Genomic DNA, 20,190 nt, shown 5'->3' with positions numbered 1-20,190 from the left:
CACAGCCGCAGGCGCTTCTCCAACAAAGCGGCCGACAGTTTCGCCCAACAGAAAATTGAAGTTCACAGTCGGAAGGAAAACAAAAAACAAAATAACGTTTAAAACTGTGATGCTGCTCAGATTTTAAACAACAGAAATTAATAAATTTACAAATTATGAAACGATCAACCTATGGCGCTGATTCTGTAGTGTGAGATATCAGAGGTGTGGCATGAGAGCGTGTGAAGAGGATCAAATGTGCGTGTCTCACACTCAGTGCGTGGGAGTTAGCAGCCATGAAACTTTGGTCAGGTTAATGCTAACCACAGCATGGTAGGCCAAACTACAGCTAACATTTGCCCGAGCTACTGCTAAAGCTAGCCTTAGCTAGCCTTAGCTGCTAATGCTTTTGTTGAACATGAGAAAAAAAAACAAAGAAGAGTGGTGGAGCACCACTTATGTTTCAGGATGAACAGGAAATATGCAGACTAGGCGCAGTGGCACAGTGGTTAGAGCTGTTGCCTTGCAGCAAGAAGGTCCTGGGTTCGCTTCCCGGCCTGGGATCTTTCTGCATGGAGTTTGCATGTTCTCCCTGTGCATGCATGGGTTCTCTCCGGGTGCTCCGGGTGTTGCCCTGCGATGGACTGGCACTGTGTCCAGGGTGTACCCCACCTGATTGCCCGTTGACCGCTGGAGATAGACACCAGTCCCCCCCGCGACCCTACGTGGACAAGCGGGTTCAGACAATGGATGGATGGATGTACTAATGAATGCTAGATAAATCCATAGCTTGCGGTTCTTGTCACTACATTCCTCATTTGTCCATGTCCACCCTCACCACGCTACCCCTGGGCCATTATGAGCCCTAACTGTTTCATATGTTATACAGATGTTCAAAGTATGGGTAGACTCATATATCGGGCCGATATTTCACGTTTTTATGCATCTGCGTGGGCTGATAGTTGTCCTTAGTAAAGCTGATTTGAAGACAGCCACATGCTTTGGGCAGCCTGGTGCTGTTGTAGGATTTAATTAAATGTATTTTATGTTTATTAATGACATTTGCATAAAAATACACAAAGTTAACTTTATTTAGGCGTCTGACTTTAACACTGAACAGTGCACAAAGTTAACATTGAACAGTTGGTTAAATTCAGAGTTCATGAACTGATTCAGCTTCAGAAATTATGTGCATCAATTGATGTTATTAGTAACATTTTAGCAGAGGTGTGACACATTCACTGCTTTGCAAGTCACAAGTAAGTCTTTCCCGTCAAGTCTCAAGTCAAGTCCAATTCAATGATGTGGAAGTCCAAGTCAAGTCCAAGTCCTTAACTTTGAATTTTCAAGTCACAATCAAGTCATCTGTCCAACTTCAATTTAGTGACAATGATAATAAGTAAATTCCAGATTTAAAGCTTCTTAAAGCTTCATTTATTTGCTCAAACAAGCAGAAAGTGAAACTGAACTTGATTATAAACAAAGTGCTGCTGCTTTTAGCAGTACTACACGATCAAACCCAGAGCGAAGAATGATTCATGATTTTTGTCCATGTCAAATATGCTCAAGTCATCATCAAGTCAACAGATGCAAGTCGATTCAAGTCACAAGCCATTGGCGTTCAAGTCCCAGTCATGTCGTCTTTACAGATTATATCAAGTCAAGTCAGAAGTCATTAAAATAATGACTCGAGTCTGACTCGAGTCCAAGTCATGTGACTCGAGTCCACACCTCTGCATTTTAGAATGAAAATAAGGTGGAAAATGTCAAGACATCGACCATGGAAATCAGCCCATAAAAATCGGCGTACATATCGGCTATCATCTGACATATCGGCATTGGAATCAACAATAGAAAAACCAATACTGGTCAACCTCTGGTTCAGAGAATAGTTCCAAATAGTAAAAATAAAACTTTCTAATAATACAAATGGATATACATTGTGATAAAAATGACAAAAGAAGAGAATTTTTACATGATTTTGTACAAATATCGACTGATCTGCTGGTTTAGAGGTAAAAAAAATGAATAAACCTTTAATTTTGTTTCTTATTTTTCATATTTTGACCCTTTATAATTGAATTGTCCCAGTCAACCTACAATAACAAGCCTGTGCATGCTCAGTGACAGCACAAGGTGAGGAGGGGGCCGTTCGACTCGCATGCGTCTATGGAAGAACATGAGCAGCAGTGGCAATAAGATAACGGACATAAATCCTGTTGTGCAACACAATCACACCAGCTCGCCTGGGCAATACCCGCCTTCCATCGACTAAACTGTAACATAGAGTTCCGAACAGTCCTATAGGTTTGGTCCATCAGCTGACCACTCCTCCAAGCAACAGGAAGCCATTTTTGTTTGGAAAATATTTAATGAGACTGCAGTGGCAGTAAATTTTCAGGTGCTGAGTCCCCAGCCAGTTCCAGCTAAACGAAACCCCCCCACCTCCCGAGTTTACGAGCTGCATCCACATATGTGAATCGCCACATGCCTCCTTGCAAGCCGGAGTCTCTCTGTTGCCTGTCCACACCTGTCTTCACATGTTTGATCCAAAATTAACCCGTGCTCGGTCTGATTTATCTCAGTAAAGAGGAGATGAGGGGCCGGCGCCAATGAAAGATTAGCTGCAGGGATTCGGGGTGGGGGGTGGGCAGAGAAATGACACGAGGGGATTAGAAACTAAAAACTATCATTCGGATGTAAATTCTCTTTATAGCGTCGTTGGGTGTGAAACCCAGGTGCAGCTATTCAGTGAAACTAGAACTTTATCTGGAGCCGCGTGATTCAGCAGCGTCAAAAAAGGCGCTGGAAGAAGCCAGTTGCAGATAGGGTTGGAGGGCCATGCAGCAACAAAACAGACATTTAAAGTCGACACATGCAGGTATGAGGAGATGAGATGCAGAAGTGAAGCCACGGGAGGGCCCAAGTCTGCATTCAGCAGATGGATGCACAGCAACGTAGAGCTTCTGAGAACAAAAAACAGCCCAGAGGTTGTCCTACTCTACAGTTTCTCAATCTTACATACGGTATTTCATGGCAGGACGTATTGGGTCGTCGGTGATAATTCCTCAGCTTGCTGTGAAAGTTTAAGCAGTGATGGTGAATTTCCAGCCACTAAAGGAAAATAAAATAAACGTATTAGCTGAAGGCTTTCAGTGCTGTAAATGCTGGGCTGCATGGTGGCGCAGTGGTCAGCACTGTTGCCTCGCAGCACGAAGGTTGCAGGTTCGAAACTCGGCTGCGGCCTTTCTGCATGGAGTTGCGTGTTCTCCCCATGCATGCGTGGGTTTCCCCCGGGTACTCCGGTTTCCCCCACAGATCACAACATGCCCTATAGGTTATAAATTGTAAGTCGCTTTGGATAAAAGCATCTGCCAAATAAATAAACATAAACATAAATATTGTTGCCACTGTCAGTTTCCTTCTCTTCTCCCCTTCAATGACATGGACTGGTGTTGTATTTGACGTGGTTGCGAAGGCAGATCTGTTGTTTTTAATACGAGGGACAGCTTGTAAGGATCATGCACACACACACACACACACACACACACAATCCAATTCTTTGCACAAAATCCCTCTCACATCAAGTGATTTAAACTGTTTTATATTCAACATTTTCAGTTCCTTTCAGAATGAGCCGTTTCAGCACTCTGCCACTTTAAAGGGGAACTCGACAGTTTTAGCACCCCCTAGTGTTAATTTTTATAACCAAAATCTATCTCCTCACTGTGCGTTTGTCTTTTTAACACCTGAATCTAACAGCTGAAGCATCTCCCAGCTTTCCTTAGTGTCTACATGAGTTCGTCACTAAATTAAACAAATTAGCTGTGTTCATGATCTATGTAGGAAACGTGCTGCAGCCAGACTGCAGTGGCAGGCCCAACAAAGCATGCCATGGGGTGGAGTTGCAAGTGGGATAATGTGGCCAAAGGGGGCGATAGGGGCTGGGTGGCCTTTTAATACCCTGTGAAGGGTAATTTTAGCACAAACTGGCTATGTGGAAAGTATCTCTTTAAGAAAACAAGCTGGAGTTGGCCGAATCCACATCCACCCCTCACTCAGGCTGCTTTATGCTGAGAAGCTCCAATATAAGGTAGGGACTCAGAGTAGAGCCACTGCTCCTCCAGCAGCAGCTCTCTCTTGCACTTGAGAAGTGGTTCTATTCTAATTTGCCTGTTTGTGACATCACAAATGGAGACTTTTTGAAATGACTTGTTTTAGGCACATCATTATTGAAAACATACGCTGACAGTAAAGAGGAGGGTGAATATTTTTTGTCATGTTTGGAGTAGATACCCCCCATGGCAGTACAAGAGATGAGTTTTGCATGATATGGTTCCTTTGAAGGCTCCATCGTGATTTGTTGAACAGGAATTTGGAAAATTCATATATACTTGTGTTTTATTTATTTATTTATTTACAATAACTCTGCCCCCATTTGTTTACATGCAAATGGCGGGACTTAAAATGTATTCTGCAGCCAACCACTTGGGGCCCTTTTAACTTCCATGTTTAAATCACTGTTTCTTCTCATACAGATTAGCTAAAATTAAGTGCCATGTCATGTCACAGCTTATGTAAGAAGATGTTTACCACTGAGAATCATGTCACATGATCTGAAGGTATGGCTGCTGGGGGCCATAAGTGACAGCCTAACATGCTGAGAAAGGGGATTCCACGTCCCTGAGTGACGAAACTTTATGTTGGTAGAGTAAAACGGAGCTAACACAACACTAGTTAGTAGTTAGACATTTTCAACAGGTCCAGATGCCTTTTTATAAAAGAAAACATTCATGAACACCTAATGACAGAGATGCCTCTGTGAGATGAGAGTGTGCGGCACTTAAAAGCTGAGTGAGAGCGCGGTTTTCCCACACCGCTCCCTGTTTCCAGATCCGACTCTCGCAGCCGCTGGGATTCTCAAAAGCATTTCCCACAAATACAGACAGGAAATCAACAGCTTAGAGCTCCCGCTCTGTTCAAACAGCGGCTGAATTAAAGCGGCGTCCATCAAAACTACCAGAGGCTACAACAACATTCTCAGGATGTGGATCTTTATTAACAAAAGGAACTGTCTGAGTTTAGACTGGACGCTTTACAAAAGAGTTTGAACAATAAAGGAAAGCTCGTTCATGGCTTGCCGACAGGAATTCTTCCTTTTGAATCGGTGAAAACAAGCAAAATGAAAAAAAAAACTACTCAGATGCTATGATTTAAAGCTACAGCAGCAAATTTGCAAAACAAGCTAGCTTAAAACAATTATCTTTTTCATTTGTAAAGCTGTAAATACATTTGCATGCCTTTATAAGAGCAAGTCACCACAAAATCAACCTTATTTTGCTGATGTAACTCAATTGTTTGGCACTTTAGTGCATCTTAGTTAAAATTTAAATATTCTGCCTAAAACTGTCCATGTTGCGCCCTCCTCAGGTAAAAACTCTGCACTACATTAGAATTTAGATTTGCCATCGCTATTGGCTAAGACGTACCCTGTGATGTAAGCTGGTACCATATAATGTCACAATGCTGCTGTGTGTTTTGCAAACAGGAAGTGGGAGTGGAGTAAGACTCTGGTAGGGGTGTCTTGCTCGAGCACGAGGAACACGAGAAACTAGAGAAGTACCAGAGCCTCAAAGAAGAACTTGACAAAGCCTGGACAGTGAAGACATCGGTGGTGCTCGTGGTCATCGGGGCAGTAACCCCCCAAACTGGAGGAGTGGCTACAGCAGATCACAAGCAAAGCATCAGACATCTCAGTCCAGAAAAGTGCAGCTGTAGGAGCAGCTCAGATACCGCAGAACCCTCAAGCTCCTGGGCCTCTGGTAGAGGATCCGAGCTTGGAAGGATGAGACCACCCTCGAAGGGTGAGAAGGAAATATATATACATATATATATATATATATATATATATATATATATATATATATATATATATATATATATAAAATCCTGGCTGCACTAATAAATTATGTTTATATTGTGGCAAAAATACCACCAGAAATTTAAGAGGATTTTTTTAAAATGTGTGATTATCTTATGTTGTTAAAAGACGCTCACACGTGTCCTCATTGTCAGCAAAATCATTTCAGCGTTTTAGCTTTCGAATCAACTTTTTTTATTGGACTGGATGACTTAATCAGTTAAGTAAAAACACAGAAACCCTCTGGAGAAAAAAAAAAAACCTTTTCAGCTCAAATCCAGAGATAAGCAGCTTTGTGGTTAATCCTAACCAAATGAAGGCCGCAGATTGAGAGACTAAACGTTGTGGGCACGATCGTTTAAAAGAATAAAAGATAAGACACGAGTGGTCTTGGAAACATCACGGTGTGTTTAATTAAAGGGTACATTTAAGTGCAGTTTTATTAAGTAAAAGTATTTTATTCGGAGACAAGTAGCCAGATAAAGATGCTGCAGACGGTGCTGCCGGGCAAAAGTGTCCAGGATCTGAGACATTTTGTTCTCTGCAGTCGGCACGTTTGACTCCAGTCACAACAGTGGACCCGTCCTCCAGCTGAGCATGTGCATGCTGCAGTTTCTCAGACCAAAATAAGACCAGGGATGTCCACAATTAAACTTCACAGTGCTCTGGGGTGAACGAAGCTCCTGAGAATACATCATGGTGGTTTTCTGGGACTTGGAAGAGCCTAGATCTCCATTTTGTTATGAATCACAGTAGTGATTCAAATATTCTTACAGATATCACGAGCTTAGAATCGCCTACAGCATTTATGAGATTCAGCTTCATCCTCTGTAAAGCCCAGTAAAAACTAGATCCATGCAGCAGCTACAAATTCTCCTATAGACGCGTTTGTTGGAAGAAAGTGAATTAAACTCATCTGATGGGCCTCATAGTTTCATTGTCAAACCTGCAGTTTTGGGATTTTGTGCTTGAAAACCTACAAAACCCTTATTTGATTACTCAGGCTTTGTTTTGACTTGTCAGCTGTAAAAAAAAAAAAGGTTTCTCCCTTCCACATTCCCCACCAATGACCTTATCCTTTTGTTTCCGCGCAGGAACAGGCCGACATTTGTGACGCGCCACCGGTTAACCAATGAGCGCTCTCCGTTAAGGGTCGCTGCTTCACGCTAGCATCAGCGTGAGGCTGTTTTACCCAGTGAGACGCCAGAGCAAGCGAACACGGGGCAGGGCTTGGCGTGGGCAGATGTCGACACGTGGCGCCCAACGAGGTTCCGGGCTGTCAAAGGGCATCACATCAGCCTGTGAGCAGGCATGCGCGGTTGGTGAACTCCACGCCCTGCAAAGGAAAAGAGGTAACGTGCAGGAAAGCAGCTGCTGTGCGAACATCACGCGTCTGCTGAAAATACAGATCTGTGTTTTTTTACGGAGGTGATCCAAATAGGGAGGATGTAAGCTGCCCATCCTCAACTCAAGAGTCAGACGTCAACGGGAGACGAGAAGCTGTCTTGGAGCATTACTTCAGCATTCTTTCCTGACACTTACCTAATCGTCTTCAGGGAAACAATGGTGTCCAACTAAGCCATCATGGCATGACATTTGCATTAATGCGATAAGAAAAATGTTTGATAAACTGCCGCCTCATTTGGAGACGTAGCGTGTGCATCAGGCTGACCACGTCCTGTTGCCTGCAAAAGAAAACCACCGATTCTCTGATGCAGGAAATTCAGTAGTTCTGCAGCGGTGCGTGCCAGCCAGCCTCGAAGCGTTTACGCCCACCTCGGGCGGTTTCGACAGAATATTCAAACTCGTGAAAACAGCCACTGTGCACCCCATTCAAAACGTTCACAGCTTTATTAAACCCTTACAAAGTAAAGTGACACAATCATTCATCAACAAAAACAAGACTCGTGAAACTTTGGATCGGCACACACACACGCATTCATAAAGTGAAACGTCAGTAGATTCTGCAAAGTTAAAAGGCTCACTCACTCACTCACTCACTCACTCACTCGCAAGGCTTCCTAGAATTTAGTCAAAACAGTGACATCACACGACAGTGAGAAAGGCGACGCCCCTTTGCAGATCCACTGTAGTATTTTAAAAGGTTTCGGCAGTTTTGTGCAAAATATTCACAGAATCTCAGACAGATACAGCTCATGTCGACATTAGAGTACAGCTACTGACCGATCTGTTCACAAGGACATTACTTTTGCTCATGAAAATCAGATATCTAGATGTTTTAGGCCGACTTCATCAACTCGTCTGGCATCACTTCATTGCAAAACAACTCGTTTGCAATCAGCCGTCCCTAAAAAATGTATAAAAGTTCATAAAATGTAACTTTTTCTTCACAGTTAGTTTTTGTTTATTACTTGATGGCATCTTGCAAGCGTGTGCTACTGCAACGACTAATGCTCAGACATCGATTCGGGTTTGATCACCCACCCAAACTCGTCCTCTCTGTGACCAGAGCCAGCCCCTCCCACAAGCCCCCGAAGGTTCTGGGAACATAAGGTATGGTAAAAAAGACTTAATAGCAGCCCATGATGTCAGAAGGATCCCTGAAACTTATTGTCCAAGTGTGAATTTGACCAATGAAGGACTTGCGGTCCTGGTGGACATTGCTGCAACTTCACTTTGCTCCTTCGCTCCACTTCTCTTTGGTTCGTCTGCGCTCTCCACAGTCGAGTCTCTTCAGGGTGCAGGCTGGACGTGGACCTTCTCCGTCATCTGTTTGGCGCTGTAGTAGGACAAACTCAGACCCATGATGGCCAGCATCATGGCTATCTGATTGATGGCGCGGTCCTGCGGCTGCGTCTGCACCTCACCGGCAACCTGCCTCTGCAGAAAGGGAAAATATAACTACATTTAAAAAGGTCACTTCAGATTTTTAAAAAAGATGGACATGGACATTTTCAAAGCATTTCTACCAGAGTTTTAAGGTGCAATATGTAAGAATGAAGCAAAAATGACAGCCTGAGGTCAAATGTGGGTACTGCAGCCCATTTTCCAAACAAGATACTTTCTCCGTAGATTTTAGATGACAAGAGAAGACGAGTCAGACGTAGTAAGTTGATATGTAGATAAATATATTTAACTGTAATGTTGAGTTGTTGGTAACTGAAAAAGTAGCTTGAGACTTTCTTTTAAAGCAGACTGTCTGTCGTTAACTCATTAACTGCCATTGATGACTAAAGTTTAGGGTTAGGGTCAGATTAATAATTAACACGTCTAACATTTGACTTATTAGGACTGTAAAAAGGTATTCTTTCAAATTAGGCCTCATTTTGTTTTTCAGCTATAAGTCAAAATGTAAAGTCCTTAACCCCTTAAATTTCCAGGTTTAATGAACACAATGGGGTTTTGTCCCATGGGCGGGATGCTGGAATACTAAGGGGTTAACTCATTTACAGAGCGTTTTTCACTCTGTGGGCGTCAGGACAAGCCCCCGCACTGTGAGAACAAACATCCCAGCTCTAAAGCCGATCTTCATCTGCGTATGTCATACTTCACGTGACCAGGAAGCAGAAAATCCATGTGGAGATCGTTTTGGGCCGCTGCTGTAAAAAAAGTGAGGCGTGAACCCGAAAAACTTTTGCCGATCACAATTCGACAACGGATGATGAGAGAACAGATAACGCTCGAAACACGCAGATTCTTTCTGATGTAAGAGGCGAGTCTCCTCTTTGTTTTGGTTGTTTTGGTGTTGACATCATCATAGAGAGCAACGTTCTGTGACTCTTAAAAAAAACAGTGAAAACGCTGAAAAGTGCTGGCAGCGAAGGGCTTTTCTGATCAGGAAACGGGCTGGCAGTTAATTAGTTAACACCGTTAGCATTGTTAGCTAAACGTTAGCCTCTAGCCAGCTTCACCCAAAGGCAGACTGGCAATCTGTGAGTTCTGGAACATCCCAGAATATCGGGTTCGCCGTAGGGCTGGTGGATGTCCTCTTCGGGCCACTGTCGGACCACCCCCAACCCACCCGCTGGGACATCCCTGACAGAGGAGAAGCAACAGTCCGACTCTTACCCGCTCGTAGAAATTAATACAATAATAACATATTGCACCTTTAAAACATGGGACAAACGTCATCAGAAGATTTAAGTAGAACAGGGACACAACATTCCCTCATCAGGGTGATGCGTGGAAACAAACCAAGCATCAACCCTGAAACAACGAGGTCACGTCTATAGGTGTCCCTGCCTGCTCTCTGTGACCCTCTTTAGTGCCTGCAGCTCAGATACAAGTCAGCAAATAAAAAGCTCAGACAGACGTTCACAATCGGGCACTGTGTCCACAAGAAATGAGACCAAAATAGCATGTTGGCAAAATACAAATTGTTTCAGTATTTAAATAATTGAAGCAAGCTTTAGTTTGTGCAGGGATGACCTTTGACCTCCACCCAACACAATAGTGGAATATGAAAAACTTATATTATTGTTCTAATGTTCAGTTTTTATACCAAACAAAAGATGAGACCTGCTCGGAGACTACGGGATTATGTTGATGAGAGGGAACAAAAGGAGCAGAGGGGAAATGATTAGTGTCACCCCTAATTATGGAGCCACGAAAGAAGATCTAGGGTCTCAACAGCATGAGCTCCCTTCTCTAAAAGCTGTTCAACCGGGATATAAACCAGGAGCACAAAAGTCCACTGAAACAGAGAAACGTGTTTAAAAAGTATGTTTGTCCTCATGGATAAAAATTACAGCTAATGTCCCAGTTTGAACAGAAATGATGCGTTTTCGTTAAAATACCTGGAGAAGGCGAAAGTATCCGGGCGTCAGTCGTCCTAGTCTGATGATCATGTCTGCTGATGGGATGTAGGTCGGTTTAGCGGGGAGGGAAGCGCTGAGGTCGTCGGCGACCTAATGGAGGAAGAAAATGGTCAAAAGAAAAAGGACTTGATTTCACTTATAATATGAAAGAAATTCAGCATTGCCTTCTCTCGTCGTTTCGGAGTTTGAACCAGATTTGAACCAAATCACCAAAGCCCAAATTTATACTGCGTCATAAACGGACCCAGTGTTGAAAAACTATTACAGAAGGTTAAAAGATGAAAAAGACTGTGCAGTGGTGCTTGATACAGCCGAGTGCGTCATGAGAAAACCATATCAAGGCACGGTTGTTGGTCCACGGTTGCTGGGCCAAGAACAACCAAGGCACTATAATAATATTTTAAATGTAAAATGGGGAATTTTCTTTAAAAAAGACATGACCTCATCTAAAAAGCCTCCAAACACAATAAAGGACCAAAGGGTTTGTGCATCATGAGCTGAAAACCAGGTGTTTCCTTTAGGATCGGGAAAGTCGTGTTTAACTCAGATGTGATCTTGAAATGGTGAGAAGGGCGACCGAGAACCGAGAAGGGAAAACACATGTGACGCATTAGTGCACCAACATGGTTGGAGGTAAAAAAGAAAAAAATGTAAAAGTCAGTTAACCCGAGCTTTAAAAGTGGCTCCTTTTGACCCAAGTCAGTCATGGGAAAAGCCCGGGATTTCTCACCTTTTGCGAAAAAAAAAAAAAGGGAAAACAAACAAGCCAACAAGAAGTGGGACCTTAAACTTCCACGGACACTCCGGAAAAATATCAGCAAAACAAAAAATACCCAAATGATGCCAAACGGGGATGAACCCGAATCAGTGAAAGAGCTCCTTCCTGCAATCCGCCTTTTTATACAGCCTTCCTCCTGCTATCCACACACGCCCACTTCCACACCACGCCCACTTCCACACACACACACACACGCACACGCACGCACGCACACACACGCACACGCACACACACACACACACACGCACACACACACACACACACGAGAGCTGTCTTAATGCATTACCCTCAGACCCAATCCTTCCTTCACACGCGTTCCACAAACATCTTCCTTCCAAAACAAGAACTGTCTGATATGATTCGTCCATTTCAGCAACACAACAAACATGAAAACACTTACTGGCAGTTGGCTGTCGGAGCCGGAAGTTCTACCGAGTTAGAAATTGAATTAATCCCTGGAATCTCCATGAAAAACAGCAAAACACTGAAACTTTCTAATTCTCTGTGTTTTTCATCCGATAGCTGGGGGTTATGTGACAACATTTCCATTTGCCTGAGCTCGTAGTTGTGCGGAGCGAAGCTCAGCTTGTGTTTGCAGCCACACAACCTGACATCTCACTCCAGGAGTCCGGATCCTGTTTCTTAAGCTGCGATCAGTGAAAATCGGCCTAAAAAGGTTCAAATGAAGACTTGCCTGATGACCTCTGAACTTTTTTAAAAGTTCACATTAAATTTACTTTCTAGTATAATTATCTGATCGGCTCATGATAACGTGTTCCTTTATGCCATTTTTTTAAAAAGAGGAAATTAGCATGTTCACATGAATGGTGCCAATAACTTTACATCTGAGTCAGGGGCAGGCAGGGGGTCCTCTTTGTGTTCAGATGACCATGGAAGCTGGAAGGCATTTCCTCATTCTGACCACATTAGAAATCCACAAACTACAGGAACTATGAACTAGGGATTAGTTAGTTTCTGCTGAAAACTGGAGCTTATGTTATAATAATCTTTTCTATAATAATCTAAATCTGGGTTATAGATGCAGAAATTAGACAAAACAATAAGATTGATTAAATTCATCCATCATCTCGCTCAGAGAAATGGAAACAACAAAGGCTGTCATGGTCAGTAAGCATTATAGCCTTCTATGCATTAGGGCCTGGAATATTTTCAGAGTACACGCTGTACTTTGAGCTGAACAGCCAATGAAACGCCGTCATCACGCCTTTCTGCCCATCCTAGTCCCACCCCCTAGTGCCACTCTTCTCCTCGGTGAAGCTCCATCTCACTGCAGTGAGTCATGATAAAACCGGAGCCATCTGCATCTGTGGCACAACTAAAATGAAGATTTTCTGATGTTCAGGATGACATCACCGTCGTTAATCTGCCCGTCTCGTCGCAGGGGGGAGCGCTGCACATCCGACTTGGACATGCTCAGGACAAGCCACCATTGTTCACATGTGAGAGCTTGTGTGGCTCTTCAATGACTGAGAAACTCCTCACAGATGTGTCTGGGCGTTTATAGAGAACGGCTAGTTAAAGCTGGCGAGTCACACCCGTTCAACCACAAGCATCTCAGATTTGACCCCTAAAGGCAACACGCTAAATTTCTGAGACAATGGTTAAAGCTGCATTAGCTAATTTTGACAACAAGTTAGCCTAAAACATTTTTCCATGCATCTTAACTTTGTAGCATAGTATAGCTATTATAAAATATTGAGGAGATAAAAAAGCAAAAAAAAAAATTGTGGTACTCTCACATTTGTCCAAAAGCCCCTGCCATCACGTTTTGGACTAAAAGCAGCTGTTGGACCACTTGGTTGTCGGTCTTGCTGCACTTTTGCATTTCCTTGAATCCTCCGTTCATTACGCACTTTCACATTTAGCAACAGAACACCACTGGTGTGAGAGGTTCACGGCTCAATAATATCAGAGTGGGAGAAACAGCCGGCTGCTGCCGCTTCAACTTTAGGACAAACTACCAGAGTACCAAAACGAAAAACACCATTTGAAGTCACGGAAAACGACTGCCAGAGGAAACCGGTAATGCAGGTTTCCAGTTCCGGTGGACACGGTCAGGGGAAGATATCCGAGGGGAGGGGTGAGTGTTCCGTGACCATATTTGCAGGCAGTAGCTAGCTTTTTCTGTCGATTCGCCATTGCAGCTTTAAAGTTTTACCAAACAAGACTTAAGACTGTTATTACAAATCTGTAAAAAGCTAGGTTTTGAACACAACACGGTCACTGAACACTCACCCCTCCCCTCAGGTATCTTCCCTCACACCAGCAGTGTTCTGTTGCAAAACGCACAAGTGCGTAGTGACTGGAGGACCCAGGGAAGTGCATCGGTTTGGCTAGACGACAACCAGATTATCCAATGGTTGCTAACGGTCTCTGTGTTTCTCCTTCAGCTGTGCGCGGACTGTTTTGCTTCCGTGTGTGTCCCGTTACGGTGGTGAGGGGGGACGTTTCACTTTCCGTGCATCTCCCGTGAGAGCGAGGAAGTGTGTGTGTGTGTGTGTGTGTGTGCGTGGTCCTAATGAAGTGAGAGCAGGGGGAGGTTCATATGTGCAGATTGTTTAGCTTCTGTACTGGAAATCTGCATGTAACTTTTATTTTGAAAGTTTCCAGATGTTTTACTCTTCTTTTGTGTGTGACTTCCTGTCTGGCCTGATATGAACGGGAGGTTGATGAGTTTTGGAAGCATAGCGCATAAAAAAATAATAGACCTGGAGCGTAGGCAACACGTCCCTGTGCTTCTGGGACGAATCCAAAAAGCTGCTTTTTACAGCCACTGGAAACGCGCCCGTCCACTATAACAGCAGCTAACTGCTGCGTAGTACGTTTAGCTAACGTTACGTTTTGCTTATGCATCCTGTGGAAAGGCCCCATTCGTGGAAAGCAAGTCAAATTACCTAAATAAGACTCCTTATAGTTTCTTTCTTAAAAACATGGTCTCTGAAATGTCCAAACAGATAAATAGCACAAACCTTGTGACTGAATAATAATCGTGTAAAATTCCTGCAAAATGCACGTGCCACAACGTTTGGAAATAACAAGCAGGTCATTCATATAAACTGAGATAAGCTCATTTTGGAGAATATTCTTATTCTTATTTTTCATAAGTTAAAATAAGATGAGGTTTGACCAAGTCACTGCTTTGCAAGTCACAAGTCTTTCCAGTCAAGTCTCGAGTCAAGTCCAAGTCAAAGACAACCAAGTCCAAGTCGAGTCCAAAGTCAATGATGTGGAAGTCCAAGTCCTTAACTTTGAATATTCAAGCCATAATCAGGTCATCTGCCCAACTTCAATTTAATGACAACGATAATAAATAAATTCCAGAATTAAAGCTTCATTTATTTGCTCAAACAAGCAGAAAGTACAACTGAAACTGATTATAAACAAAGTGCTGCTTCATTTAGCCATACAAGATTCAGCCCAGAACAAAGAATCATTTATGATTTTTGTCCATGTCCTGCCACTTTTGTGCTCAAGTCAACATCAAGTCAACAGATGCAAGTCGATTCAAGTTGCAAGCCATTGGAGTTTAAGTCTTAGTCAAGACGTAAGCCTTTATAGATTTTATCAAGTTAAGTCAGAAGTCACTAAAATAATGACTCGAGTCCAAGTCATGTGACTCGAGTCCACACCTCTGAAAATTAGACAAAATATCTTGAGCCGGGTTTAGAAAAGTAAGTAACATGGCGAAGATCACAGGTACGAATCTTCAGTTTAGGAGGGATTAAGTTAAACGTGTTAAACACGAGTGTAAATCCAGTTTAAGAGCGAGGAGCTGAACAAAAGGCTGGAGCCACATAAATCCCAATGATAACTACTTTTTTTTAAAAGAAAAACAAAGCTGTGATTTACATTCAAGTCAAAGTTGCAAGGATGAAGTGGGACATTGTTTTCACCGACTCCTGTGGGTACAAAATGTACAGAAAGACATATTATTCATAAAATTGGTCAGAAAAAAAAACCTTTTGGGGAGAAAAGGCACACTTTATTCAATTTGAAGCTTTTTAGATAAATAAAAAGTGACTTAAAATAAACTGAAACAGCATTTAATTTCCTTAATGTAAATTCAGATTGCTAATTTAGGATCAAATTATTTCCAGATGATTCTTAAAAAAAGCAAAAAGTAAAAAAATAATTCTCAATAGCTACAGCATGTATATATTGATGAAGAAAAGTAGGCATATGCAAAAAATGTATATATAAAAAAACAAATGGACAGATAATTTTAATGACACTCAGAAGCATCAGCTTGTGTTGGAAATGTCTTGCATGCTGACATCTGACATCTCTCATCGATTATCTCTCTAAAAAAAAAAAAAAAAAGCTCACTGACCAACTTTTGAAATTCACTTTTTCTCATTTAAATCAGTTGATTTTGTTGCTAAGAAAAGTTTTGGTTCGATATTTTAGTGGCCGGTGTTTATAGACACGTGGTTAAAACTCAGAAGGAAAAGACAAGAATCAGGGTGGCTGTAAGCGCAGAAGTTTGGTTTTAAATAACAATCAGCTTTTCTTTTTTTCCAGTTAGGATGACAAGTCTGACCGCTTACCTGCAGCTGTCTGAGGGGGCAGCTTTGAGGTGGTCCTGCAGCCTTTAGCTCCGCGGTACACGGTGTTCGCTTTAAACGTCAGTTTACGGTCCTGTGCGTGTGTGGCAGGAGGGGAGGAGCGCCACAAGACCTAGCATCTCACAGCTGATTAAAAAAAATACTATTTGCCACGTTCTATATCAAATTATTTCCTAGGGGAAAAGTTAAAAGGCGCTATTAATTTATTTAGGAAAAACCCCGTATGTGTTTAGACCGACATAACTAATATTAAAAATGAAAAATTACCCATACTTAAATCATACCAAATGTGCAATATTTTTAACATTTACATGAGTGATAATAATTCTGAATTTAAAAACGACACAAGCCGTTGTCTTGCGAAACAGGCTTTCAAAACTAAAATCTAAGTAATTTAATCTCCCTATAATAGTCTCAGAATCCCTTTGATACGATTTAATTCATTCACGCATGTTTGTTATCCCAGCACAATGATAAGGGATCCATGGTTTAACAGTACATCAGCTTTTATTTTGGTAGGCTACTTCCTCGTCGCAGAAGTCTGGGTTAGCTTTAGTTCAGTCTGAAAAGCCTAGTTAACTAGACTAAACCTCATCAGTAGGTTTTATTTTAGAAACTCTAAAAACAAGGATTAAGTATAAGTTTATTAGGCTATAACTCACTAAATTTCTAAATAGCTTTCATTTATAATTCCAAGTTTTGAGTTAATAAAACCTAAGTCTCATTACGCTTCTAGGCATTGATGTTCCTATAGGACGGTGAGACACTGCCACCTGCTGGTGCAACAACAGAATGACAAGTTACACTGAATCACAACCACTTTTAGATGTTTTGTGTTGATTATAAAATCCAACATAAAAGACATTCTTAGGCAGCAGAAATCAGACATTTTGAATGTTTTTATTCAAGAACATTTAGATAAACCACTGAAGTCAGAAAACCTTTTCTTACAGTAACATAAGTTAACAGAACGTTTTATCAGATGACCAGATTTACGTCATACACTTTTCTTGGGATCTACCAAACGTTTGACCTAATTGTACTAATAGGCTGTGGCCTCATAACTGACTAAATCACATCAAAATAGTTTAAATGATTTGGTAAGCAGTTGTTTTAATTAGTTAAACATCAAAATACAAGGAGGCGAACAGCAAAGTTCAAACTCCTGCAAATTTACTGTTTTAGCTGCCTCATGTTTAAAATGAGATTTATGATCCAACTTGTAAATGTTTATTCCTCAGCAGTTAAAAAAGATGAAAAATAAAAACAAAAACAGATCAGACAAACTAAGAATGCCACGTCTACAAGATATGGACGGTAATAGTTTTGCCGTTGATATAAATCGGATATGAATGTGAAAACAAAGTCTTGTTACATCAAGTGCAAGCCCAAAACAAACCTATAAATGACAGTTGTAATATAAAACTTGGTAAAAAATACTTATTTAAAACTGTACAATCACCAAGTACACTGAGTGAGCACATCAACCACGATTTATTTGGCTTCGGTGGCCTCAGCCTTCGGCTCCTGAGGGAAGAGAAAAACAAGATTAAACAGACTTTACAAGAAAAAAAAAGAAAAAACCTCAACTTTTGGACCTGAAATCACATTAAAAAAGTAGAGGTGACAATTCAAACTTGTTTGGAAGGAATAACAATTAATTCTCATAATATACACATACCTCGGCCTTGGTGCTGCCATTCTCAGCTGGCTTGGCTTTCTTTGTTTTCGGTGCCTTCTGCAAAATTAAAAACAGTCAGGATTTTCATAGACAGCGTAGTTATTACACAATAAAATAACAAGCAGTTTACCTTTAGGGCCGCCTTTTTCTTCGTCTCCACTGCAGCAGCTTTAGGTTTCTGCAACAACATTAATATAATTTTAAATGTGCACTTGGTACTTAACGTGGAAATTTTTCCTTTTAATTATTATACAATGTGAAACTACACAGTTGAGCATAACTTACCAGTGCCAGGCGCGGGGAGGTTCGTCTTTGCTGAAGCAAAAATTAAAAGAACAACTTATAAAAAAAAAACATCAAACACAAAAACACGACAAACTTTTGAAATAGTACAAAATAATAAACATCAACATGGTATTGTTACACACCTCAGGGGGGACGGTTTGCTGTAAGAAACAAAAAAATAAAAAGAAAATAATGAAAACCTGAACACAGTCAAATGTTTAAATTTAATGTGTGAAGTAAATTTCAACAATAATAAAAAAAAATAAAAAGGCACCCTAAATGCGGAATTATGAACTTGTAAAATTAAGCGGAACTTGAAGTTCACAAAGAGCTTCCCGCGCATATTTGAATTCAAATTCGGTCCGTCCCGTTACCATGACACCGCTTTGGCGCCTTGACAGATTCCTTTGTTTTGTATCACTGCGCGCCTTCAGACAGCTGTGGGGGGAAACTGACAAGATTACTACTTTGTTTAGTTTCGCCAAAATTGCAAAAAGCCCGCGAAATTAGTTTATAAGTATATAACAATTAATTTTTGGTTGATACATTTAAAAAACGCCTCTTTATCAAATTGAATAAGTCATTACGTCAACACAAATAACTAATAAATATCAAGATTAAGCATTTATTTAGACAACAAACCATGATAAATATGGAACTGTGCGTCTGCATTTGTAAAAATACAATGCATTGACATGAACAAATGGCGCGAAAAATACAAATATACCAAAATTTGATGAAAAATCAAATACAAATTAAGCGGTTTCAAGTCCGTGTGCAACTACTTATTTTTCCTATTTCAAAACTGTGAAAAAATAATCTCGACAACATGCCCTCCCCCCACTCCCTTCCGTACATTTTCAGTCTGGGCTTAGACGCAGTTTAAATTTAAAATAGCCTCCCACAAATCAGTTTTACTAGTTTAAAACCGGCGTTTCCTTTTTTATTTTTTCATTGATACGGAATTAAGACTTTTCTAACCACCATGAGAAGTTGTTTGTTTGGTGCAACCTGTCAAGATTCTGCCCTGCCTACTGTCGAGTAAAAAGACAGTGACGATGACAGAAAGCCACCACGGCAAAATCTTTACATATTTGTTCAGTTAGAGCCACGAATCGATGAAAAGTCGACAAAGTTCACGATAATTAATGCTTTAAATTAGACAGTAGATGCATGCAGCGGTTAGCAAGTACGAGATCTGTAATTTTCGACGACGAAGAGGATGCTTGAACAGGTCTCTGCTGCCCAGCCGCCATTGCTCTAACGTTTGTAAGGGATGATGACGTTCCTCTGATGCAGGAAAAATAAACGCAGCCGAGTGTTAACCTCAAGCAACCACAGTAAACCTCGTAAAAATGATAAAAAAAATAAAGATTAAAATAGCCTACCTTTGCTTTTCCCATGTTATTGGCTGGAAGTAAAAAGAACGCTCAAAAAATATAGTTGCAAAAGGAGTTTTTTCCGGAGAGACAGCAGCCGTCGACCGTGCAGTCGCTGTGGAAAATGGCGAATGTATAATACAAACGAATGTTTTTGTAGTTTATACAGTGAAATATAAGAACGAAACCGGTTTGAACCAGTTTAGCATTTCCACGTTTGTCATTGGACGGAACTGTAACACGTGGTTTTAAGCGCCGCCTTTGTCGTTAAAGAGGCAGGAAGCGAGTAAATAAATGCTGACCCGTGGCGCGTGGGGGCGCTCTATTATCGGCCTCCGTTTGAATTCTGTAATTTACAAAAAAGGAAACACGATCACAACAGCAGCAGCAGCGAACCAAGCGTCCGCCGATTAATCTTACCGTCAGATATCTAATTACACTTTGTACTCTTGGTGGAATGTAATAGCACTACTAAAATACATATTTTTCTTCAGCTGCTCCAATCATTTACTTACTTATTCACGTTGATGGTAGCCACACGTTACAAGTAAATATTTCTAAAAATGTAATTGTAAATAAAAAGTTTAAAAACTGCTTTCTGTTCACATAATTTGAAAAACTAATTTAGTAATCTACAATATAAAAATCAGTTATTTGTTTATTGGTATATGAGTATTCAACATATCCTCTATACTAAAGTATATCTCAAGAACAGATGCTCTAAACTTTCAAATGTTATTTTTTTTGTTTAATGGATGTAGGGTCATTGAAAATTTCACATTTGGCCTAGGAAATTAAAGATTG

The 20,190-nt window shown here is 41.2% G+C and overlaps 1 protein-coding gene and 1 long non-coding RNA gene across 2 annotated transcripts; both read right to left on the bottom strand.

Annotated features, from left to right (window-relative positions):
* Window positions 1-8,360: 8,360 nt before the first annotated feature.
* LOC107379326 (putative transmembrane protein ZNF593OS) lies at window positions 8,361-13,879 on the bottom strand. The gene is made up of 3 exons (XM_054740985.2): window positions 13,712-13,879; window positions 10,657-10,767; window positions 8,361-8,740 (listed from the first exon to the last, which is right to left on the bottom strand). Exons 1-3 carry the CDS (start codon window positions 13,799-13,801, stop codon window positions 8,594-8,596), a joined length of 348 nt encoding a protein of 115 aa, XP_054596960.2. The 5' UTR covers window positions 13,802-13,879; the 3' UTR covers window positions 8,361-8,593.
* Window positions 13,880-16,922: 3,043 nt separating this feature from the next.
* On the bottom strand, window positions 16,923-19,597 carry LOC139069871 (uncharacterized). Its single transcript, XR_011520544.1, has 6 exons — window positions 19,396-19,597; window positions 18,151-18,168; window positions 18,008-18,037; window positions 17,853-17,900; window positions 17,723-17,779; window positions 16,923-17,568 (listed from the first exon to the last, which is right to left on the bottom strand). It is a non-coding gene; the product is annotated as an uncharacterized lncRNA (long non-coding RNA).
* Between the last annotated feature and the right edge of the window lie 593 nt (window positions 19,598-20,190).

This window comes from Nothobranchius furzeri, chromosome 5 (assembly GCF_043380555.1).
Source record: "Nothobranchius furzeri strain GRZ-AD chromosome 5, NfurGRZ-RIMD1, whole genome shotgun sequence".
Taxonomy (NCBI): domain Eukaryota; kingdom Metazoa; phylum Chordata; class Actinopteri; order Cyprinodontiformes; family Nothobranchiidae; genus Nothobranchius; species Nothobranchius furzeri.
Note: the sequence above shows the minus strand (reverse complement) of the source record. Positions and strands in the feature narration are given on the sequence as shown.